Here is a 26,437-nt window from a genome sequence, read left to right on the forward strand (position 1 = left end):
ACTCAGCATCTCATTTCCAGTCTCTCTAACCTGTAGAAGGCTGGACCCTCTACAATCGCTGGTAGCATTCATAGTACCCTCTTCTGTTCACAAGACCCTCTTGTCTCTTGGTGTGCTATTGATGACAGGAATATATTTTGGTTGTGGACCTTCTAAATATACTTTGTATAAGTAGACATATTTAGCTTCTTGTTAAAATTTCAGCACCGATTGCTTTTTCTTTCCAGGAAATACTACAGAAATACAGTTATCTCTATGATCTGTCCCGCTCAGAAAAAGGGAAACTTCATGACCAAGCCGTGACCATGTGTTTAGATGGCCAGCCTCTAGGGATGATTCAACAGCTGCTACAAGTGGCCATTGGTCCTGCCAATATCTCACCTAAGGATGTAGTACATAGTGCAATCACAAAAATAATTTCTGCATTAAGGTAAACTATAAAGTAACAATTACAGAAGACCTAAGGTAATAAATATTTCATCAATAGTAATACCCACCCCATAGTCAATTATGAAGCTAAACTGTCATCAGGTATGTAGAAGGTAGAAGCATAGCATATTTTCAAATGTGTTACAAATCTGAGAGGTTACTTCTAGAATGTTCTAACCTAAAATGTCTTGAGAATGGATACACACACACACACACACACACACACACACACACACCGTGCCATGAAGCCAATTCCTGGTTGAGCTCCTTTGAGAAGCAAGAGAAAGGCCAAATGACATGTGACATGGGTAGCCAAGAGCCAGATTGCCCTGTGGTGTCAGTTTGGCTGCTCATCTCCTGTATTTTCTAATTCCCTTCTTGGAGTAAGTGAGAAATGATACCCAAGAGTTCTTTTGATGAACTCAAGTCACAGCTGACTCAGGGAAGAAGTTAGGCATCAGCTAACTGTTTAGGACATGGCTTATCTGTCATGAGTGGTGTAAGCTCTTGTCTTCACACAGGCACATTAGTGCACAGCTAGCAAGAGGGCTGGAGAGAATTGTGAAACTAAGGGAATAATGAGGCATCATGCACTTTTTGTGAATAATGTAATTAGGCTAAGAGATTTAGTTGTATTTAATTTATTCTCCTTTTAAGCATCCTTTGTAATTCTGTATTGCTCTTGAGGAACTTTTTGATTAAATGCATGTCAGTTTTCTGAAGCTAAACTGAAATCAAATGAGCCTTTATCAGTTTAATTACCCCAGCCTCATCTAGTTTTCACATTAATGCTCTGAGCTACCTAGTAATTTTATGCAGAGAAGACAAAATGCAGCAGCACTTCATTTTAGAAATAACAAATTCCACATTATTAAAGCTTTGTTCTATTAGTCTGTTGTGATTTCTCTGCTATTGCTTATAAGAACCACTCATTTCCAAATGATAACAGATATTTATTTGCCATATTTTGTACCTTTTAATTTATAATTATAGTTTCTTAACCAGATAAAACTTACAAAAGAAACATTTAGCAAAATGAGTACCTTTATGGCATTTCTACTACTAGAGACTATGTTCAGATCACGTCTCTTTGATCAGACTGGTTCTAATGACAGTGCACTGAAGACATCTGACCAATGTGCATTTACAACTTGGAGTGATAGAAGGTTCAGGAACATGGAGAGATAAACCAATGCCACTCTCGGCCTAGGATTAGGATGCTGTTGGGCTAGGCCCCTACATGTACCTCAGTTAAGTTTAGTAGGTGTAGGCACAAATGACAAAGACCTGAAAGTAATGAGTCTAGCAGGTAGTTTAAATCCGAAAGTATTCTGGAAATAAGTATAAAATTTCTATTTCCTATGTTGTACTTTGGGAATTTGCGAGAATTCTAGACAGTGGGTAAATATTGTTTTGTTTTGTTTAACTTTTCATTTATTCTTTGTATCTTTCACATCATGCCTCCCAATTCTACCTTTCCTCCTCCCCCAAAAATAAAACAAAAGAAAAAAATTTAAAAAAGGAAGAAAGAAAATGTCATGATGGAAGCCCATCTGTGATCTGCTGGAACATAGGGGTTTCAGGGTGTGGGAGGGGTTTTGGTCCTTCCAACCCAGGGCTTCAGGATGTTCACAACACAGGGCAACAACTGGATGTCCAGGAAGAGAACCTGTGAAGGCCCAGCATTGATGGTGTAGCAGAGAACAGGGGTCTGGAACCAAACCAGTGATCTTTGTGATGAACTCCTGCATGTAAAGATGTATGGATACAGGAGTTTACTATGTAAACCTATTTTTAAGAGCTTCATTATTATATTTAATGTTTAAAATGCTTTAATGTTCAGTTGCTTTTAAATGACAAAGCAGGTTGTATTATTCTCCCGGTAGAAATGTGTGTGTGGATTAACCTTGAGCTTCTTAAGGGATGCCAGCTTTCCCATCCTCAGCACAGAGCAGTGAGTGGAACATGCCACACCATAATCCAACTGGGTTCACCTGAGTGTGTCAATAGAAAGTGTGTTTTTGAGGCGCCATTGACCTCTTCTGACTGAATTATTCTTTTTCTCATCACAGTGGCAGTAGTGCTGAACTCTGTGGGACACGTGACCCCCTCCAGGTCCTGGAAGGTGTTGTTGGGGCAGTCCATACCAGTGTGGACAAAGGGTAAGATCAGGACAGCTTGTCCATCTGCACTAAATGGCTTTCTGTTACAATAAATATTTCTGCCAAAAGCCGTCGAGCCCCACCGCCACGTGTGTGCTTTACACGCTTTACACCAGCTGCCTGCCTGAGTTAGGGCCCAAATTAATACACAGAAACTTGTATTAGGTTCAAATGCTGCTTGGCAAATGACTAGGATTCTCATCTGCTAGCTCAGTCTTAATTATCATAAATCTATATATTTTATAAGCCTTATCTTATCGGACGCCTTATTGGCGTCCCTCCTTTCCGGTGGATCACATTGCGCCGCTGGAGGAAGAACAGAAGGGAAAGAGGGCACCTTCCTGTTTCTCCTTGCTAAATATGAGTCTCCTTGCTATGTCACTTCCGGCCTGGATCACCACTTCTCTACTACATTTCCCAGAATCCTCTTTGACTCCTAGTCCTGTCTAACTTGCTGCCATTGGCCAAATAGTATTTTATTCAACAATCAATAAGATAAACATACACAGAAGTACTTTCCCCATCAGCTTTCCTCCTGTTTTAGTTACTCTATTATTGCTATGAAGAGACACTATGACCATGTCAAAACTTATAAAAGCAAATATTGAATTGCTTATAATTTCAGAGGGTTAGTCCATGACCATCATGCCATGAGTATGGCAGCAGGCAGGTAGGCAAATAGGCATGGTGCTGGAGCAGCTGCTGAGAGTTTACATCTAATCTGCAATTTAGAGGGAGAGAGTGAGCTTGACCAGGTTTAACATGAGGTTTTGAAACCTCAAACTCTCCCCAGTGAGACAGGTCATCCAATAAGGCCACACCTCCTAGTCCTTCCCAAAACAGTTCCACCAACTAGACCACACTGGTGTGGACTGCCCCAACAACACCTTCCAGGACCTGGAGGGGGTCACGTGTCCCACAGAGTTCAGCACTACTGCCACTGTGATGAGAAAAAGAATAATTCAAATGTATGAGCCTATGGGGACCAATTTTATTTAAACCACTACATTTTATTCCCTGGTCCCCATAGGCCTACAGCCGTATAATGATGCAAAATGCATTCAGTTCAACTTTAAAAGTGTCTATTATTTTTCACAGTTTGAACACTATTTAAATTTCCAAAGTCTCTTCTAAGACTCGAGACAGTCTGTTAACTGTAACCTCCTATAAAATCAAAAAGCAAAGTCCATGCTTCCAGTATACAGTAGCACAAGAATATATATTAATTACCTTTCAAAATGGAGGAAAGTGCTCATAGTGAGGAAATGCTGGAATGTCAGGTCTCAGAAACACAGGACAAATTGGTAACTGAGGTGTCTATTAACACAATAAAGTAGATGCTGGCTCTCAGCATCACTCATCAGTGCCTGTGGCTCCTCCCAGCACTTCTCATTCTACCCCCATCCTATATCTTTCCCTCCCAGGGGCTGGACTTCCACTCCAGTCGCCTAGCTGATCCCTGTATAACTTCGTCATTTTGGCTACACCTGCTTCTTGGCTTCTTGGCCTAGGTTTCTTTGGTCAGTGACTCCTCTCTTGCTCTCTGTCCCCTTCTTTCCTCTTGTGGTCTGGTTAAATTTGTTGGCCATGCTAAAGCTAGACTCATTCCTCTGCCTGCTTTCTTACTTACATCTGCAATAAATATCTTCTCCATATTTTAGGAGTAGTCATGTTCTCCTCCTTTTGTTTTATTTTTTCATTCGTGGACCAAAGCACTACCAAAACCCAGCAGGGAAACTCCAAACTCCATATCTGATGTCAAAGGGATTAGATGGCTTTTTAGATCTTTCCCTCCTTCCAATGTTGTTGACTAAAGCACATTTCTCTCTCTTGGGCTGGTTCCAGTCCCTGTATGCAGCTCTCCCTGGCAGATATCCCATGGCACTGATATCTCCAACATCTTGAAGTCTCCAACAAAATCCAGGCTTCACCTTCACAGCCTCTCAAAATGGCATCTATCGACCTCCATAAAGGGACTTCCCTGCCACACACCCAACATCAGTGGCTTTCCTTAGCTGTGGACCCTTGGGATAAATCCTGGCCCTTCCTTGAATTACATTTGCATAAATTTTTTGTTTTCGATTTTGTTTTTGCTTTTGTTTTCCCCAAGACAGGGTTTCTTTGTGGCTTTGGAGGCTCTCCTGGAAATAGCTCTTGTAGACCAGGCTGGTCTCGAACTTACAGAGATCCTACCTGCCTCTGCCTCCCGAGTGCTGGGATTAAAGGCGTGCACTACCACCAACCGACATATTTGCATAAATTTTGATTTGTTGGTGGTCTGACTTCTTGGATAAACTTGTCCTTGCATTTGGAAGGTACCTTAGGCATTTCACTTTTACAATTTGGGAGCATGGCTGAGTGAGGTCTTGCCCCAGGGGCACCACTCCTTTTATTCCAATTAATTTTAGACCTTTCTTTAAATTTCTTTTCTCTTTGAAAACAGGAATTGGTTCTGACATTACATTTTTTGGTTCCCTTTTTCTTCCTGAGCAGTACATTTTATCTTTCTTTTGCCCTGCTTGCTGTCTTTCATTGTAGATCTGCATAAGGGTGATAACTAATAACCACATGATGCATCCAATACTGGACTGTCTTGAAATCTCGTCTGCCAATGACATTAGTCCAAAAACTCTTCAGTTTTAGCCTCAGGCAGATTTTTAGGGTAAGACCGAAAATTAGCCACATTTTCTCCAAAATATTACAGCTGGGCCTCAATAGTCATATTTCGCTCAGCTTATGTCCCTGAGTTCTACTAGGCTGGCCCATTAATCCCTACTTAAAGCGTTCCATCACTTTTCTAGTTCAAAATCCCATTGTCTTCTATATTGCTCCAAACAACAGTATGGTCAAGCCTATTAAAGTAATACTCCAGTCCCTGGTACCAAATTCCTTCTTAGTGTTCTATTGCTGTTCTATTACTGTAAAGTGATGCCATGACTAAATCAACTTAGAAAAAAAAAAAAAAAGAATACACTTGGGGGCCCTGGCTACTGTTTTGATACAGCGAGAGAGACCTTGGCAGGTTGTAGCCAAGCAGGTGAGAGACAGATACACCATGCAGACAGCATTCACATGGAGGGTTTCTTTATTGTGGGAGGGGGTTAGAGGGAGAGAGGGAAGAGAGAAAGAAAGCACAGAGCAGCCTGGTGGGAAGAGAGAGAGACAGAGGTACAGAGAGAGGCAGAAAGCTAGATAGAGAGTCAGACAGGCAGGAAAGAAGAGGAAGAGGAGAGAAAAAGCATGTGAGGGAGAGAAAGCAGGTGGGGTTCTGCCTTTTTAAGGGAGGGGTGCAGAGACCACACAGCAGGCCAGGGTACTGCCTGCATACTGAGCATGCTCGCAGGGGTGACACATTCAGCCAGGTCTCCAAGAGGCGGGCCAGGTGTACCTGAATGCTAACAGTTACAGTTTCAGAGGGTGATTCCATGACCATTATGGCAGGGAGTATGGCAGCAGGCAGTCAGACCTGGTGCTAAAGCAGTAGCTTTGGTCTTGTGTACAGGCAGGACATAGAGTGAGAGTGAGGCTGGTCCTGGTGTGAGGTTTTGAAACCTTGAAGCCCACCCCAGTGACACACCTCCTCCAACAAGGCCACACCTCCTAATGCTTCCCAAAGAGTTCCTTCAACTCTAGACCAAGTATTCAGTTATGATCCACATCAACCACTTAATAGGTATTCAAGTCCCTTGGAGATTACAGTAGCCTTTGTTCCAGCTGATACCCATGTCAATCCTGTCTGGCCTCTCCTGGAATAGTGGGTTTCCATTGAAAATATAGCAAAGAGGGGTTTAGGAATCTTCCCCACTGAGTAATGAATAATAAAATGCCTTTCTTTCCAATTATTATTCAAGTATGCACATGTTTCATATAGTTTCAATACAGATAACATGGGCACTTGTGTATTCTACTCTATTGACTTGTAACACTTCCTATTTATCTTTGTGAATTTAATTCTTAGGATGGTTAGTCCAGCTATGTATGCTGTTGCTGCCTTTGGAAATTGATATAAAGCTCAACACTTGCTCTGCTTGATTCCAGGCATAGTATGCAGATGCTATGACAGTATGTCTTCATGAGCTCCACTTTGCCTCAGGCTTGAGAGGATATAGCTTGAGAGGATATTGATGAATGTGAGAAAGTATTGCAAGCAGGACCCTCTGTTTCCTCTGCCTCTTCCCTTGTATGGTTTTCTAAACCTCCTTTTCTTGTAGATCTTTAAATAAGAAAATAGCTGTACCAATGCCCAATTCAGACCCCTTATTCTAAAGAGATAGCATTTATTCTGTGTGATTATTGTGTGTCCTGCTCTAGTAAGTCATATGGAGTTATAGACGGATGAGAAGTAATTTCAAAGCCCAGGGATCCCTCAATTTTGCAGAGAAGATGAGCTTACTCATGGCCCTAGTAACTACTGTAGAGTGGGGAGGACTATGCTGAACACAGAGTGGAGGACAAGAGAGGGCAGAGTGAGAAATGCAGTGGTAACAGGGGCCTAGGCTCTGAACCGAGTTTGGAGGAGAGGGTGGTGGTATCTAGCTGAGATGCTGCCTGGACAGTGTAGGTGCATCAGGTAGTAGAGCAGGTGGAGGTGTTGCCACTCACACTGACCTGCCTTCTAGGTATTACACACAGCTGCTGCCATTCCAGTGCCAGCAGCCAGCTTTCTCAAGTGGGCTTGGCTCGGGGTCCCGACCTGTCAAGATGAAAGGCTCTGTCTGCTACTGCATAGGCTGCTTCCAGTAACTTCCAGAATCTTATCTACCTGCAGCCGTCTCACAGTTAAAGACAGTGTTTTCCCCCATGAATTTCTAGCCAGACATACCTGTAGGGAGAAACCCTATGACCAGGCCTAAGTGGTACCTCTAATCAGGGTTTCTCCCTACACACACCAAAGACTGTACCCTGGGTCTTTGGAACACAGACTGTTTATTTTTTGATCTTCAGAATGACGTTAGGGAGTGAAGAAGCAAAACAAGATTGTCCTTTTCATTCCAGAGACAGAATAACAAAGGAACACTGGGAAAAGCCTTGGTGGATTTTTCTTTTTCTGAAAAAAAATCAAGACAAGAAAGATAATATTGGGGGTGGGATGAGAGGGGATTCAGGCTGAAGATCAGAAGCAAAACAGCCAGGCCACTAGCTCTTACCTCTACCTCAGGCCAAAATGAGTGATCTTGTCTCCATGAATCCTCAGAGTGCAATCCAGACTGCGCTGCTCTCCACCACACCTCAGACTGCAATCCTAGACTGCCATGCTCTCTGCAACATGCCTGGAGACTAATTCTGACTCGAGACCCTTTGCTTCTCCTTTATACCTCTCAAATCCTGGGATTAAAGGCATGGGATTGCAAGAGCTGAGATCTCCTTTGTGTGAGCTGTTTCTGGAAGATAATAAATATTATAACTTCTATTCCCAGCAGGTATTCTTGAGTTGGCATAGCTACTGTTTGCTTGGTTTTCCTTTCCCCAGCTACCTGGCAGAGTCACATGGAGGAGTGAGAGTTCATGCTCCAGGTAATTGTAGGCAGAGCCTCAGGAGGGACATGGAGTTCCAACCCCTCTACAGCTTTGCATCAGGTCACTCACTTCTGGATTTTACCCAGATGCTGTCCCTCTAGGTATCAGACCGGGACCTGTCTGCCCTTCCTCTTCCTCTTGTCATACAAGCCTTCTTTGTTCCCAACATTGTAACCAATGTCAGTGTCCTTTGAGTATCCATGGTGAATTACTCCTGCTCATGTATGTCATCAGCCAGCACACACATGAACATGTGTATGCTCTTGAAATAGGTATATGCTATCTCAATGTTCCTTCTAAGGAGAGTGCAGAGAAGATTGAGAATTGGAGTGTGTGTGAAGTTAACTACCAAGTGTTTGGTTGTATGGCTGTTATGTTTCAGGTGTTCTGTTCTGTTTTATTTTCTTGAGATAGGTTTACATGTGTCTCAGGCTGGCCCTAACCTCACTATGTACCTGAGGATGACCTTTAACCTCTGTTCTTCCTGCCTGTATCTCCCAAGTGCTAGGATTATAGGTGTGTTCCCCAATGCCTGTGTGGCTATCCTCAGTACCTAGTCCATGCTATACCAGAATGAACTCTTCTTATACTACAACAAGCCTCAATTGCTTTCTAACTGCAGCATGACTCTCCTGGGCACCTCTCTCTCCTGTGCTGACTTTAAATCCTGTGAACACACAGCACTCAGAAAGTACTGATAGAGTCTCTGCCACCTCACCAGACATGGCTATCTATACTAGTCTGATAAAATTTTTTATAGAAGCAACTTAAAGGAGGAAGGATTTACTTTAGCTCATGGTTTGAGGATGCAGTCTTAGCCAGAGGAGAGAACACACTGCTGAGAGCAGCTTATAACTGAGGCAGTGTGAGTGTGAGCCTGCTTGCTCACATCTGAGAGGATCAGGAAGCAGAGATCAGGTAGGAAGTAGATCCAGGTTATAAATCAAGGGGGATTGATATGTAAAATGATTGTTTCTAAATAAAAAAGTTATAAAAATAAATAAATAAATAAATAAATAAATAAATAAATAAAGGCTAGTCCCTAGTCCACTGAGGCTGTGCCTCCTAAACATTCTCCAACCTCCCAAAATGCTGCCAGTAGGTGGAGGTGAATGTTCAAAAGCATAAACCCACCTCTGCCTTTAGACATCAGGGTTTAATGTTCTAGGGGTTTTAAATCATGCACTAGACCTTTGCTAACATCTGAAGGACTAACACAGCAGATAGCAAAGAGTAATGAGTCGATTAGAGGTTCATGCATCTTAAATTTATATTACGAAAGCATCTGCTCTCCCCTATTGTGATACATTTCTGTGACATCATCTTTTGAGGCTATAATCTAAATTTCTAGTTTATATGAAAAATTAGGTTATTACTTGGCTTACAAAAATTTAGATGTTTTGGGAACATTGAACACTGGACTGATGAGATGACTCAGTGGGTAAAAGTGCTTTCCAAACCCGACAGCCTGTATTTGATCCCCAGAACCTGTGTGGAAGACTTCCACATGCATATCATGGCATGTAGGTACTACCTTCCCCACCCTAAAAAGACCTTCAGAAGACAAATAAATGTAATAAAATTGATTCAATTATGAACATAATGTTCTACAACAGTGTGATTAAACCTAAAATTAAGAAAGCACTGTTATCATCTAGTTATAAAAAATACACCCCTCCTTAATGAGCACCTTCCTTCTATGCCAAGACCTTGGAAAGATGCATTTAGTCACTCTGAACAACCACATGGCATGCATATTATCCCCACCCTACAGATGAAGCCATGAAACTGGAGGGCTAAGGGACCTGTTTGAGATAAGCCAGTGAGGATGTGCTATGCATCGCTCAATGTCAAAGCCAGTACTGAGTATGGTGGGCTACTCAGTTGTCACTGGTCATAGCAGTTATCAGGGGATTGGAGGCTTACAACCATATAGATTCTATCTGCATAGATCTTCATAGATGGGCCCTGAAATTGTCCATTTTAGCCAGTTCCCAGGACCCAATCAGTCCATGGGCTGAAATTTGAGTAGCAAGATCTTAAGGTGCCGTGTCCAACAGTCTTTTTGCCTCTGTCTTGCTTGGCTTTGTTCTTCTTTGCCTTGACTTGTTTTTCTACTTCTTACTTCCATATACATGTAGAGGGTTTTTGTTGTTGTTGTTTTGTTTTGTTTTGTCTAACAATAAGTGTGAACTCATATATTACTGATTCTCAAAACAATGGGTGACATGCATTCAATGCAGATGACAACAAGTAATTAATGAAGAATTCTTCTGTGCATTAGTCAGGAAAGATTTCCTTGGAAACTAGTGAACATTTTGGGCTGTTTGTCTGTATGCATTGATAGTTAACCGTAGTATCAGCTGGTGGGTATAAGGGCTCCACATACATAGATACATATCACAAAGAATGGGGAAGGGGAGAACAAGAATGTCAGGGAGAAGGCAGTGGCAGAAACGAGAAGAAAGCAGAGTGGGCAGCAGCTGCCGTGATGCTTGTCTGAAGGTCAACCACCAGCCACGTTGTAGGATTGGCTTACATTTCAATGTTTCTACATCAAAAATGTTCACACACAGCACAGAATTGTGTTTGTGTCATCCAATCTTTAAAAATTTTAGAATAGTTTTAATTAAATGATGTATAATTATATCATTTTCACTCCCCTTTCCTTTCTCTAATCCCTCTTATTATCCCCCTTAGTTGCTCTCAAATTCATGGCTTATTTTTGTTATTACAGCTATTAATGCGTACATATATAAATATAGCCCCCTGACTCTTCAGTGTTGCCTGTGTGCATGTTTAAAGAGCTGACCATTTGATATTGTAGAACCAGTTCGGGGTCTCATCCCTGAGGAAGACTAACTTTCTTGATTTCAGTAGCCATTGGGTGCCTATAGTTGTTTGTCTAGGGGTGAGGTCCCATTATCTCCCCACCCCCATGTTAGCATGCCTGTCCATATTGTCATTGTCCAAGTCTTGTTAGGCAGCCATGTTGTTGCAGTATCCTGGCTATAGCTTCCCTGTCATTTCTAGGAGACACAGCCTCACAGCTGTCTTCCTATTCCTCTGCCTCTTAGAATCCTTCACTTCCTGCCTTCTGATGTTCTCTGAGCCTTGTGCTGGTGTTGTAGATGTATTCATTTGGGCTGGATACATCAGTTATTCTCTGTATTTTGACCAGCTCTCATTTTCTATGATGGTCTTCATCTCCCTCAACGGGGGGCTTCTTTGATGTAGGGTGAGAGCCACATTTGTCCTTGGGTGTAAAGAGAAGTACTTGGTATGTAGTTAGGAATTACACTGTGTAGGAAAGTGTAGTTTGACTGTTTCATACATGTATGTTTTAATTACTGTTACATGTGTATAAAACTATCTTGTCCCTTTGACTTGCCCTCCTCTATGCAAATCATTTTCCCTAGAATCATGTCTCTTTTTTGTGTGATTTGCTAATTCTAACCAGGGCAATATTTGTGATAGTGGATTTGGAACTATTCATGGGGGCCTGTTAGTCTTACAAGTGGGCATCTAAAAGAAAATGCGCCCCCCCTCCCGAATCTATCAGTAGTCAGTAGTTCAGCAGGCAAGGCTAGGGCCCCATGAGCTGCTCCCCTATCCATGATTTACTGTCTGCGGGACCATTGTAAGCAGCCATAGCTACTGTGAGATCATGATATGTTGGTCGAGTCATTCCCAGATCATGGCATTTCAATCCTTCTCCCTGTCTTTGGCTCTTCCTTTCTTTCCTGCCTCTCTCTGTTGATATATTGTGAGCTTTCAAGGGGATTGTATAAATATCTTAATTAGGACTGAGCACTAACATCACTTATTCTCACTCAGCACCTTAAATATCCATGCTATTCAAAGTCACCTGAGAGGAAAAAACCTCAATAAAGAAAATGCCTCCGTAGATTGGGCTGTGGGCAAGCACCCAGGACATTTTCTTAGTTAATGATATCTGGGAGGGCCTAGCCCATGTAGGTAGTGCCATTCCTGAACTGGTGGACCTGGGATCTCTGAGCAACCAGCCAATAAGCAGCATCCCTCCATGGCCTCTGTATCAGCTCCTGCCTCCTGGTACCTGCCCTGCTTCAGTTCCTAATCCTAACTTCCTCCAGTGATGGACTACAATGTAGAAGTGCAAGCCAAGTAAACCCTCTCCTCCCCAAGTTGCTTTTAGGTATGGTGTTTCATCAAAGCAATAGTAACCCAAACTAAGATATGTGTCATGAAGAATCTGAGAACTGTTTTACCAAAGATAATTTCTTTTATATTATAAAATCTCATCTTGATCAATTATCTTTGGTTGACATTGCTTTCTACTCTTTTGTCCTTCCATTCTTTATTATTTCTCAGTACCAATAGAGGAAAGTGGATGAGCACTCCACCCACACTGGAGTGTCACATCCTCAAATAATCACTCAATTAACACACATGTGTTCCTGCTGCTGCTGTTGCTGTACTTTCTAGTTAGTAGAAGTAGTTGTTAAATATATGACCCTTATCTGTTGAGCCCCAGCTGATTATGTGACTGTCTGTATGTCTCTGTTAGTTGATTGTTTTTAAATAAAGTGCTAGATTGGCTCTTTACAGTGTGGTAGAAGCAATTGCCTTTTTTTTTTTTAATAATGAAACTATAGAGATTTTCCTTTTAGCTATTTAGTAACTTTTACTAATCATTTTTATAATGAAGTAAATGATTTGAGATGATTTTCTTTTTATTATTATTCTCATTAAGCCTTCTTTCCTTCACCAAAGACTACAAAACTAGAATCACTTCCCTCCTTCTATTTCTGCATCTCTACATTACTGACATCATGCTTTTTATCCCCACAATTTTTATCCCCCTCCACCTATTTATCTTGACAAGTTTCCAACGCACAGAAAAATATCAAGGATTAAAAAAAACCAAATTACCTTTTTTCTTTTTCATTGTTTGGCTGTGTGTGTGTGTGTGTGTGTGTGTGTGTGTGTGTGTGTGTGTGTGTGTGTACACTTACTGCTCTATAAGAATGACTGTGAATTTAAAAACAATCTTGAGACTGTCTGACCTATGCTCTTGATATTGCTTTATAAGAGTCCTTTTCTTTCTGTGTGGTCATTCTGACGCCTATGTCCAGGTAGATATGCAATGGAACTTGTTCAAGACATTGTGCCTTTGTGTTTGTATTTTAGGAATGAGTTCTCATAATTTGATTATGTATTTGAAACATCAACTAAAAATTGGAACATGTCTCTCCAAAATGTCAGATGTTATTAACTGTATAATAAGCTCTAGGAATAAAAGAGTCCAGCAGCACAATTATTTGGAAAGTGTTATGATTCTCTTTCTATATCTCATCAGTAACTGAAGTTTCTCCTACAGTGTTATGTAATATGTCCCAGATTGGCTCAGTTGCATTACACAGTAATTGACAAGGGAAGTCAGCAGATAGCTCAAGGTGGTAAGGTAGACCCCCACTGTGTACTGTGTGACCTTGCCTACACTTTAGAGTGATGACTGTATACATGAAAAGGGTAGTTGTGATAGTCAACACTCATGGTAAACCTCCATAAATTATTCTTCATATTTTTTTATTGTTCCTCTTAGTGAGGTAGATGATTGCTACTCTAACTTCCATTTGGTATTTATGACTCTGGTTCTCTGACATGGGAACTCATCCTATTCGCCTTGACACTTGAGCATGATGGTTAAAACACCAGCTTCGTGTTGTGTGAAACTGGTTTTGATTTGTGGGCAGAAATGAGCTTCAAACAACTTTATTCATGTTTTTTAAAAAAATATATCTTACATTTATTTATTGACACCTTGATATATTTGCATGATGTATCTTGGTCACACCCATCCCTAACTTGCCTCTCCCTCCACCAGCATGTTCTCTTCCCACCTTTACCCACTCTTGCTGTGTGAGCCTCCCTGCCCTGCATCTCAACCCACTGGGTCTAGTTCTTGCGGTCTGCTGCTGTGTTGACTCATCTTGCTGTCAGCTTGGTCATTTCCTTTGCTTCTGCAGGAAACTATAGCTACAGTGAGTTCAGGTGTGCCACAGCCATGTTATGTGCATAGGGTAACATTTCACAGCACCCCTCCTCACCTTCTAGCTCTTCATTCTTGCTGTCCTTATGTTCCCTGAGCCTTGTGGGGTTGCCATCAATGTCCCATTTCTTCCTGATTTGCACTTAGGCCGCTGACACCTCTACTTGAGGCTGCCCAGCTTACACATCTTCTCTAATCTTTAAAAGTGGTGTTGAGCTTTACTGCTTCAAAGTCTGCCATCATTCCCATTCCATGCCCCCAAAGCTTTAATAACAATGGTTGTCATTATTTGAAGTACTTAGGCATATGCTAGGTATATCACACGCATTGCATTTACTACTTTCTTCTACTTAATTCTAAACAACCCTGTGAGGAAGGCATCACCATTCATGTCTATTGATAAGTGAGGAAACGGAGGCTTGGAATTTTGCCATGAATGTGAGGCCTGGATCTAAGGCAGTTTCAGCCTGTACTTTTGGAGAGCCAAACTGTCTTTGCAGCCTGCGTTCATGGTCTTGGTTCCAGAGATGAGAAAGCTGTCCCTCTGTAGCCTGTTCACTTCACATTGGGGCTTTAATCTCTCACTGACCTTCCATGCCCTTGGAAGTCTTTGCCTTTCCCTGAGTTGCATTTCCTGTCTGCACTCATGCACACCTTGCATATCCTTGATTCTTTTCAGATGCCATATCTAGTTCTCTTAACCACTGAGTTTCCCCTCCAGCCCTTCCATCTTAGTCTCTCTAAGACTAAGCTGGCCAGCTTGAGTAGATGGACTGGGCAGCAGAGCCCTGGAATCCTCTGTCTCTGACAGCCTGACTCCATGCCTGGCCTTTGGGGATTGAAATTAGGTCCTCCTGCATGTTGGCAAACACTATACTGCCTGAGTCATCTCCCCATCCCCCATTTTTCCCATTGCTAATGAGCACTGAGAAGGAAGGATAGCTGTTGGTAATACTAGCAAATGATTCATAAATGTACAAATGTTTAAACCAGTCCTTCACATTTCATAGTTTCCTTTAATTGTGTTTTTAATGTAAGTTTCCATAAAACAGTATTTGTCAGGTAGATGTGTTGTGGTAGATGCTGAGAGACATGTTCAGTGGCAATAAAGAACTGAATTTCAGGAGGTTTGTTTCTTGTTGTTTTTTAAATATGTTATTCTGATCTTGTCAGAGTAGGAATTAGCATAGTGTTTGATTTGGTCTGCAACTCAGTTTAGGTGATTCATGCCAGGGGCTTTGTAAGGATGTGGTTGTACAAATACCTGCACAATTCAGGGCCTCAGGGAAGTGAGTCCCCCTTAGGTGACACTTAGCAGCTATCACTGACATCAGCAAGTGAGTTCACTGAGATGGGCTTTTGGGATGACAGGAAAACATAATCTTGACTGGGTGGAGAGGTGTGCAGAACATCCCCTTCACTGCATCCTTCTAGGCTCTACAGCCATATAGCTGAGCATTTTACATTTTACTCTTGATGATAGTAAGTGATTGTGTTGCCACATGCATAATTGTGGTCAGACTGAGAAGGAATGGAGAAGCCGAGGCAGTGGGGTTAAACTGCTGCACATCACAGGCACCACGGAGTTTATACCACCTCTCCAAAGCCACTTCTGTCCTAGAAAATGTGATTGATGATGCCTTGTTTGCATAGTTGTTGCCAACTAGTAATTAAGTATATAAAATCACTAGCCTGGGACTTGGCATCGTTAGTACAAGCAGTTAGACAAGCTTTACAACTTGTTAAATTTTCATAAGAAATAAACTAGCTAAGAACATAGTAGTTAGTGGTTACCTTTTGTCACTCAGTTTCATAGGAATACTGCTTAAGAATTGCATTTATTTTACAAGTTTGAAGATCTTCCAATGTAGTTTGTTATAATTCACTTCAAGATGTAATTTTTTTTCCTCATAAGAAAAGAAAGTCATCATTTAGTCTTTAGGTGAGTGGTGGCATATGATTACTAGAAGGAACACAACAAGCCTCAGTAGTTTCTCTTCCCACCTTGTCTTGATCTGCAGGGAGGAGCTGGTGTCCGCTGAGGACCTACTGCAGTGGCTACGGCCCTTCTGTGCTGATGATACCTATCCTGTGAGGCCTCGAATCCAGGCACTCCAAATCTTTGGGCAGTCCTTCCATCTGAGTGAGGAGGACAGCAAGCTCCTGGTGTTCTTCCGAACACAAGCCATTCTCAGAGCCGCATGGCCTCGGAGACAGGTAAGCAGCACCTGCATGCACACCCTTCTTCTAACCAGCCTTAGGTAGAAAGCAGCTATAGCTGCTAACAACTGCCTCAGTAATGCAGACTTCCAGTGTGTTCAGCATACTGGCTTCAGACTTCCAGTACAGGTGGTTTAGTGATGGATTCTGGGTAATAAAGTCTATTCTGATTTTCTTACATGGCTGAACATGACTGGACTGATCAAACACGTGTCCATTATGTCCACAGGCCCATCTTCAGAACTGTTTATGACATTGATTAACTGGGTTTGACCCAGGAGAAATGCCTGTATGGCTGGAAAGGCAGGTGACTTTGCCTATGCACTTTTGACATGGCCTTCCTTCTCCGGTACCACTGTGGGCTGGGAGAGACAAATGTCTTAGTTTCTCAGATCTTTCTAGGCTTCCATAGGCCTCCACTCTGGAACCTTCTTAGAACACAGCAAACTTTACTGAACTTTGAATTCTCAAAGTTAAAACTTCTTTATCTTTTTTCCTTCCCCCCCCCCCTCTCTCTCTCTCTCTCTCTCTCTCTCTCTTTCTCTCTCTCTCTCTCTCTCTCTCTCTCTCTCTCTCTCCCCCTTTCTCCTTCCTTCCTTCTTTCTTTCTTTCCTTCCCCCCCCATGTCTCTCTGTGTCTCTGTCTTTATTCTTCTTTTTTAAAAGTTTTTCTCCCTGCTGTCATGGAATCTCTGAAAGATACAGGTCCTAGTAGCTTTAGCTTCAACTTGACACGGCCTAGAATCATCTGACGGAGCTGAGTTAAAGGATTGTCAAGATTAATGATTGATGTGGGGGCGCCACAGTCCACTGTGGGCAGCACCGTTCCTAGGCAGCAGGTCTGTGCTGTATAAGAGTATGAGTTAGAAAGCAATCCAGTAATCTGTTCCTCTGTGGTTTCTGCCTGAAGCCTCTGCCTTGGCTTCTCTCAGTAATGGACAGCAACTGAAAGAAACCTTTGCCTCTCCAAGAGCTAGACTTCAGATTCTCATTACTGTTTCTACTTTGTTGCTATGACTGTAGCCTATTTGCTGTCATCTGTGAGGTCAATGAATAGCTTCATTTCAGGAATACTTGCTCTGTGAAGCAGCAAACATTCAGGCCCTCTGGAAATCTCTCCAAGGCATCTCAGAGTGACAAGTGAGAGTTATCCCATGTCTCATTACATTTTTAGCTTCTCCCCACATCTACTTTCCTCCTAGATAAGAACAGTTTCCCTGTTGTTGGCAGGTAATGGTCAGGTTCCTGAAATATTTGGTAGTAGGAATGGGCACACCCCATGCTGGTGTTGCTCTGCTGGTGTCCTGGGTATTCTCTGAGGAACACTGTAGTGACTGTGTCTCCTCTGCATTGGCCTGGCTTTGTGGTCTTTTCAGAGCACAAGGGAATTTGATGAGTAATTTTCACATCTAGTTGAATCAACTTCTTGTTCCTTGGAAAATGAAGCAGTGGTTTCAGGATGGAAACATGATCTAGAGTGTTGTGCTAACTATGTCTATGGTTCAAATCATCTCATTAGTTGTCTTTTCAAAGACTGGGTTATCTTTCTCTAGAACTCTGGGAAGATCGGGGCACTTGTGGACAGTGCACGTCCCTGTCAGCCTTTTGCCACTAGGTCTGTCACCCTGGAGAAGACTTTGTTGTTGTTTTTTGTTTGTTTTTCGAGACAGGGTTTCCCTGTGTAGCTTTGGAGCCTATCCTGGCACTTGCTCTGGAGACCAGGCTGGCCTTGAACTCACAGAGATCCGCCTGCCTCTGCTTCCTGAGTGCTGGGATTAAAGGCGTGTGCCACCAATGCCCAGCCTGGGGAAGACTTTTACACTGAGGTCTTCAACACTTTGTGTGCAAGACAGAACCTTGAACTAAGGTGGACAGTGGTCTGCTCACCTCTGCTGTCATTCTGTCCTCACCATCCATGCATCCCAGATACCTGAGAACAGTGTTTCCCCTTGGAAAGGATTTCCCTACCACCTCTTTCCTCCTCAGAAGCATTTTCAGTGCAATTACTGATAGAGACCCATTCTTACAGACGGAAGATGAGAATAGATAATGATATTGCAATGTTCAATTACAGAAAAAAAATATGGTACCACGCTTGCCATGCTGCTAATCCTCTTAGGCAGACTTTGTCTACATCAAAGAGGGGCTTAATATTTAATTATCTTTGAGGTGCCCCAAGTAGTGGCCCCACAAATCACTGTGTTGCTGGGATATCAGTCAGTGCCTGAAAGATTCAACATATCTGTCTGTGACGCCTGCCCCTCACTGCTTCACAGAGAGACAGCAGTTTCTAGTTTTTTCCTGATTGGTTAATGGAATTAAAACTTCAGAGACTCTTGTTTTTTGTTTGTTTGTTTGTTTGTTTTTCAGCAGTTTGAGAAGCTTTAATTTCCTTCCTAGAAAGGCAGCCCTGCATGGTGTGAGTGGGGAGGGGTGGGGGATAGGAGAGGGTAAGAGAGAGAAAGAGAATGGGGAAGAGAGGGGAAGAGTTATTCTATTAATCCCTTGGTACAGTTTATCAGAAGTTTTCAGCTTTTGTAATTTTCTAGTTAACTGGCGCATGAAAAATGTGGGTCAAAATACTGATGTTTCCTTTGGAAACTTCCATACCTTAGCACCTCAGATTTTCCCTTATTTTTATATAAAGGGGAACATGTAGCTTAGGAGTTTTGCCTTTTCTACTTTTCAGTACATCTGGATCTAGTGGTACAAGACATAGCTGGAAAGATTTAGCTTAAGATATCACTTACTTATGTTATGAAGTCACATGACTGTCTGGTTTGAAACATGCAAGTCCATGTTAAGTCTTCTACTGGGGACCAGCTGGCCTTCATTGGCCTAATATTAGCAGAGTACAAAGTTCTCTTGTCAGTTGGACCCAAAGAAATTCAATATGCAAATTCATATGTAGTTCCTTGAAAATAATTTACAGTTGCATTAAATGCCTTCAAAACTAAGAGTTCACATTTGAGCGGCTTAACCAAATACAGCTGTGGTCTGATGTAGGGGCTGTGCATGTACACAGAAATAATGTATCTCTAACAGCCGTGTTGTCCTGCCGCCCTGGAGCTGGGAGAGGCTTTTGTTACCTCCCTGCTCAGTCGTTGCTTTGTAGGAAAACATACAGACGTCGAGAACTAAGAAGTTACTGGAATTTTATTTGTCTCAGGTGTGACCTTTCTGAAATGACTTCACGGTTGAGTGCAATCTGTTTCATCACTGTCTTAATTCTGAGTGATTTGCCACTATCTGAAAATGTCTTTCTCCTCATCTCTCTGTCCATTTGTTAGATGATGTCTTTCCTCTTCCATTAGAATATAAATTCTTTGAGAGCGGTGATCTGAAAGACACTCTGTAAATATTTATTGAATAAATGAATATTAAGTCTTTAAGAACCTGTCCAAGGTCATGCTTCAAATGGCAAGACAGAACTCCCAACTTTGAGTGTGCTGGTCTTGCCTTAGCTGCCTGCTCCTTATCTGGACGCAAATGATTTACTTGGGGTGATGGGAAGATGTCCTCTAAGAGTAGCTCGCTGCTGCATCTGGGTTGACATGGCTTTGTTAGTTTGCCACACTGTCCTCACAGTGACTTCTGAGTACCTAACTGCTTCTCAAGTGACTGTAAGCATTGTTTTCCAGGCATGAGCAGGAGAGCTGAGACTTCTGAAGAGAACTCTATGATCTCTATTCCCCATGATGATTAAAGCCAAGACAGCATCCATATTAACTGCCTGGAGATATACAGTCTCCCAGCATGAACCCTTTGCTTCTCTTCCTGTAGAGATCCTCCCCCTTTCACTGCTGAGGGAGTCATTTGGGGGGCAGAACAGGAGACTGTAAGTTGTGACTTGTGTGTACATTAGAACTTCCATAGTGGTTAGCATCCTCCCTGATACAGGTGATACTGCATGATTGGTTTGTGAGTGTTGAGGCAGGAACTTCAACTTCAACTCGGTTCTCTGTAGTCCCAGAGCCTGTATTTTTGGCTATGTGCTACAAATCTCAGACATGCATATACTCAGCACCAGCACCTAGTAGTCAGACATGTACTCAGCACCCAGTCACGTTACACTACATGCAGTATGCTCCAGAAACCATTTCTCCTCCCCTATACTGGGTTTTGTTAGACATGAGTTGGAAAGGTAACATGAGGCATTTCTTTGTCATTTTACCAAGTCCCAAAACAGAGCTGTATGTGTTAACTACCATTCAAATGGAATGTTGGGAAATTCTGTGCCTATTAATGATTTTTGCAGTAAAGCACTCTGTGAAATATTCATCAGACATTCTTCAGGCATATAGTATATGCTGTGAGCTGCAAACACTGCGGGTGTAGAAGTAGGTAAGATAGTTGCTGCTGGAATCTATGAGTTTTTCACACACAGATACCTGAATTTAAACCCTGGTCTCACCACCCACTAGCTGTGAGCTGGGGTAATTCTCTCATTTGTAAACGGGAATAGCATAATCATTGTGACAGTTGGATGGCGTAAAACTTGTCATGTTCTCACTTCAGACAAGGGAATGGTTCTTGTTGGTGTGGGACTGCATCTGCTAGTAGTCAATGAAGTGTTTGTAAGATAAGAGTTGACACATAGCACACGTGTCAAGGATCACATGGTGCCATGTGTCAAGGCAGTGAGAAGACTCCTCTGATTAGTTCATCAGAACCAGTCAATTGTGTTAAAATAGGGAGACACCACTGGCTGTGGGTGACATTGGACAGGCAGACTGTAGGGAGCCACATGTGTTCTGATCAGGGAATGTGGAAAGATGATGACATGGAGGTATATGTGCAGATTGCTTTTCCAGGAAGTGAACTGGCTGTGATGGGGAGGACCAAGGCAGTGGTCCGGTTTCTGAACTTGGCTCCCGAGTGGAGATGGGCATGGGTGGATAAGAGAGCCTGAGACCATTCTCAGATGTGGGGAGATGAGGGGGGGTTTGCTGCTGCTATGAATTTTACCTGTGACTAGAGGGGATGTGGGCAGCTCAACTTGCTGGACAGTGCAGGGGGAGAATCGAGGCCCTGAGTTCTGGCAAGTTATGGGCATGCTTTAATTAAGTCATCAGTTTGCTTTAATTCTAAATAGCATTTTCTATAGCATGCTGGAGCAGTAGTGAGGCAAGGAGGCTCAGTGTATCTCCTTCACATAGACAAAATGTCTTTGTAAGCTTAATGTGTAGGGGAAGCTGTAGCCACGCCACACTGAGGGTGTGGTCAGGCACACCTGTAGCCAGCCCCTAAGTAGGCGTGGCTACAGCTTCCCCTACAATTTTCCTTTTAGTCTAAAAGAGGATTAAAACTTAACAGTTTAAAGTATCCAAAATTAACAATCATAAAGGTAAAATATAAGAAGATATAACAATCTGCTTATGTCACATCCTAACTATCTATTTTAACTAAACCCTAAAGTCATCTGAAAGAGGTATTTAAGCCTGAACACCTCATTCCAATCCCAACCAAAAACAATAGGAAGCTATCTCTAACTAGGTATATATAGTATCCTAAGTGACAACAATGGGGAAAGGGGGCGTAGCATCCTCCAAGTTATTTTTTGTTGAAATGGACGATGATAGTTATGTGGGGTCCTGTAGGAAGAAAATATTAGTGTAGTAAAAGTCTTGAATGGATTGTATCCAGTCCATGTTAGATGGGATTTTCTTGATAGAAGATCTCGCTTGAAATCCTCAACTTGATTGAAGTCAGTACCCGAACCTCTGGCCGGAGTGTCAGTTGAAATGGAGCAAGTTGGATCCAGTGCAGTCAAGGAGGTGTGAGGGCGTGGTCAGGCACACCTGTAGCCAGCCCCTAAGTAGGCGTGGCTACAGCTTCCCCTACATTAATGTGTCTTAGGAATGGCCACTTCCCAGGAATAGACTTGAATTTAGCAAATGTCCCCCTAGATGTCATTCCCTGACTTCCTGTCTCTCCTTTCAGGCTCAGGTCAGTTCAGTTGTCTGGGTAGTAGATGACTATATCCCAGTGCCATTTAAAATGTCATTTCTGTGTTTGTTGTTCACAGTGAGAGCTTCATTAGGACAGTGTACACATCAATGGGAGGCTTGATCTCACCCTCCCATTGCCTCTTGTCCCTTCCCACATTCTCACTGGTCCTCTTCTTCTCCAGCGGTCTTCCTTCTGCCTTGTGCTTATTTAAAAATCTGGATCTATATGTGAGAACCAAGACACAGTGTTTGTCTTTCTGGGCCTGTCTTAATCTGTTTAACTAGAGATCTCCATTTCTATCCGTTTTCCCATAAAGGATAGAGCTTCGTTCTTCTTTATGGCTTCATAAACCTCCATTGTGTATGCATTATATTTACATTTCCCATTTATCTTGATGGGCATGTGGGTTAATCCCATCACTTGATCAGTGTGATATGTGGATACCTCTACTGGGTGCTGATGTAGAATCTCTCAGCTCCTTCCTTACCCAGGAGAGGTGTAGCTGGATCATATAGTAGCCGGCCCTGTGTCTAGTTTTAGGAAGACCTCCATGCTGATTTCCATGGTGGCTAGCCTGTTTGCATTGCCACAGTATTCAAGGGTTTATTTTGGCTTGCATCCTTCCTAGCATTTATTTTCATTATTCTAGCCATTTTGACCAGGCTAGAATAAAATCTCAGTGTGGTTTTGGTTGTCATTTCCCTGGTGGGTAAGGGCGTTGAACATTTCCTATATATCCATTGGTTCTTTCTCTTTTGAGAACTGTCTATTTAATTCATTTTTCCCATTTGTGGTTGGGTTTGGGGGGTTTAAGTTTCTTGATTGTAGATTTAGTCTAGGTGTCAGCTGAGCAGCCAGCCAAGGCTCTGTCCTATAGTCTTTCTCTGTCCACTCTGCTGTCTTTTCTCTGTGCAGAAGCTTTCTGGTTGTATCATTTCAGTAGCCACCTCATACTGGTCATGCTGCATAAAGATACTTATCTTTTATGCTCATGTGGATGCAGAGAAGAACTGACAGAAAAGAAAAAAATAATAAAAGCATGTGACTGTTGGGTCAGACATACAAAACGTTGTGTAAACTGTACATAAATTCCTGTGTATTTATCAGTCCAATTCTGCAAATAGTAGTGGCTCTATCACAACCATATGAATTTAGTACTGCTCCCTGATTGATACCCAGGTCTTCCATTCTCAGTGGCCCCACTAGTTCATTTTCTGATCCATATCTACCCAGGTCACACACTACATTTGTCGTATCTCCTTAAATCTGTAACAACTTTGTAGTCTGGTGTATGTGTTTGGTCTTTTATGACCTTCATAGTTCTAAATAGTAGTGGGAAATTATTTTGTAAAATATTACTCAATTTGACATTGTCACATATTTGGGTTTTGTGTTTTTAGGAGGCCACAGAAGTGATATGTCCTTCTTAGTGCATTATATCAAGAGATACATGGTGTTGATTTGTTTCATGACTAATAGTGTTAACTTGAAGTACTGTGAAGTAGTACTTTTAGATCATTAAAAGGTAGTTTATTAGATACTTTGAGGTTATTATTATTATTATTATTATTATAGTCTGTCATCATACTTCCATATACTTATTTTAGCATGAATTGATGATTGCTGCATGAGACATATAACTATGATGGGATTTTCTTCCATCACTTGTCTGCCTAAATATATTTATTCAATGGCTTATTTATTTCAGTGTGGTTGTAAGGACTTTTGTTTTGTTTCATGGTTCTAATCCATCATAATGATTTGGTTTTGCTTAAAGCTTCCAGAGCTGGTCATTGGAATTTCTCCTCTACTCTTTTTTTACCCAGTGTGCTTGTCATTTCTAGAGCACTTCTTCACTGTCTAATCCTCATGCTTGGGGTGGCTTCTAGCTAAACTAAAACCATACAAGTTTTGTTTAAAAAGTGTTTGCACTTTAACTGATGAAGGTCTAACTTGTTCCCATGTGTTTGAGAGCCTCCCATGGCCTGGACGTCAGGCTGCATCCATCACGTCTCAGCAGTACAGTTCTCAGGCACTGGTATTCTTATCCCACTCTTCACATGGGGAAGGAGGCTAAAGTGGCTAAGAAAGTAAGTATCTCAGTACTAAACTATGTCAGGCAGGTAAGGAACTAGTAAACTCTATTAGCTAAGGCACTGTTAGATGTGCCTTAAGGCACAGATTATATGTGCCTGTTGTTCTCTGCTGTGTGGTTATACATTATAATCTCAGAATCATCTGGGTTTGATACAGTTGCCCTTTTTTGGGGGGGGGGGCGGCTATGAATACATTAAGGCATCACCCTTTTTCTGTGGTATCACGGCTTTGGTAAGGCCAACACTTAGTTCCTCATTATTGTATTCTTGGTCAGGCCCCCACTTACAAAAGATCTTCCCACTTCAGCTCAGGCTTTAGAAGCTACCAGAACTCAGGCTCTCTCCTCATGCTCACAGTACAAGGTCACATGTTTATAACATTCATTCAGTATCTGTGTCAGTGTTTTAGTTCTTTAAAAATGAGAAAAATCTACCCCCAAAGTATCTTGTAATGTTTAAAAACATTAGTAATATTTTCATAATTTTGATTTTTGTTTTAATGAAATCTGTAACTTGGAAATAAATCACCATTGACATATTTTCTTGTCTAATAGTCATGGTTCTGCAGCTTATCACACTATGGAACAGTGATGATAGTGCTACTGAGCTCCTCCTTGTGTGCTGGGACTAGTTTAAATGTCACTTAGATCATTGGAGGAGATTGGTAGTCAACACTTGGTGATGGGTTTTTTATCTTCTCAATATTCCATTTCCAGAGAAACTGGCCAGCTCCAGTGGGCATAGAGGCGACATTGCCTACCTGGAACATCCACAGGACCAGTTTTGCCTAGAGCTCAGCTCTGTTAGCCTTTTGTGATTCTTGTTTTCTACTGAACCTGAAGACAGTTTGTAATTTGAAACCCTGTGTATAGCATTACAGTGTGACATCATGTTTGTGAAAAGAATCACATAGTTATTTTGCATCTTTACATTAATTATCATCCTGTTATTTGTTAGGAGCCCCAAGAGCAGGGTTTAATGTCACTATTACCAAAGGTAACAAAGGTTTGTAATGGTTGTACCCACAGAGTGCTTTGATGTTGTTTAGTAGCTGTTGTGGATTTGTACCTGCAGTGACAGTGAGCTGCTGTCAGTGCCTGTAGGAAGATGAATAATCAGGTGATCTGCCCAGCTTAAGGTGTCTGGGTTCACTTCCAGTAGCTCAAGAAAGTTAAAGGTAAAAAATGGCTTCCACTGAGAACAGTGTGTTCCTCCTTCTGTTTCAAGGACAATGAGTCTGTCTGATAAGGAGCTGCAGCCACTTGACAAACTGACTTGCAGGAAGGACACAAGTCCCCTAATTCAGCATGGAAGAAAGAAGTAGTATTTAGAGACAACAGCAATACTCTCATGTTTGAGTCACATTTATATTTTCTCCTTTTCAATTTTATAACATTTAGTTAGTGTCAGTAACAAATAGTCAGTAATTATGCAGGTGCTTGTGAAATACCAGCATTTTCTCTGATGCTCCCTGGGGCTAAGATGGAGGGAATGCTATACAAAGCATATGCTGGGTCAATTCCATGCTGGGGGATAGCTTAGTGGGTTAGACACTTGTCCCCAAGCATGAAGGCCAGACTTTAGATCTTCAGAACTTGTATAAATGCCTGGTGGGTGTTGTAGCTGTCCTACAAGGAAGGCTGTGCTGGGGGCTGGACTCGCTCATATCAGTGATGTCTGTGTTTGGTTAGTGGCACTGTATCAGTAAGTTAGAGTCCACTCAAGGAAAATCAGCTGGGGATTGTCATTCTTGCTTAGATCCCTATACAGAGTGAACCAGGTATCTTGATTTCAGGTATCTTAGGGAGATAAATTCTCAGATGTTGACACTAACCACCATCCTTCACACTTCCAGAAGCCTGTTCTACCCATGTAATTGAACTTTTATGGGCTCAGGACAATCATTCCTTCATTTTTACTCTGAAAACTTGTCAATTTTATGAAATGGTGATTTCGTTTCAACTAAAAATTCATTTTTCTGACTCTTCATGATCAATATTCCTAAGTATTTCTGGAAATATATTGGGC

The 26,437-nt window shown here is 41.9% G+C and overlaps 1 protein-coding gene across 8 annotated transcripts in view; it reads left to right on the top strand.

Annotated features, from left to right (window-relative positions):
* Positions 1-26,437, top strand: part of Nbas (NBAS subunit of NRZ tethering complex) — a 275,006-nt gene that overhangs the window by 223,273 nt on the left and 25,296 nt on the right. For 6 of the 8 annotated variants that reach the window (XM_027424647.2, XM_027424648.2, XM_027424650.2 and 3 more), the window contains 3 exons: positions 228-430; positions 2,502-2,591; positions 16,164-16,359. In XM_027424647.2, the coding sequence (XP_027280448.1) occupies positions 228-430; positions 2,502-2,591; positions 16,164-16,359 (489 nt within the window). Of the gene's footprint in view, positions 1-227; positions 431-2,501; positions 2,592-8,008; positions 8,106-16,163; positions 16,360-26,437 lie in introns of those variants that run through there. The other 2 variants (XR_003486979.2, XR_004770656.1) reach the window with 2 other exon arrangements.

The sequence above is a fragment of the Cricetulus griseus genome, chromosome 7 (assembly GCF_003668045.3).
Source record: "Cricetulus griseus strain 17A/GY chromosome 7, alternate assembly CriGri-PICRH-1.0, whole genome shotgun sequence".
Classification (NCBI taxonomy): Eukaryota; Metazoa; Chordata; class Mammalia; order Rodentia; family Cricetidae; genus Cricetulus; species Cricetulus griseus.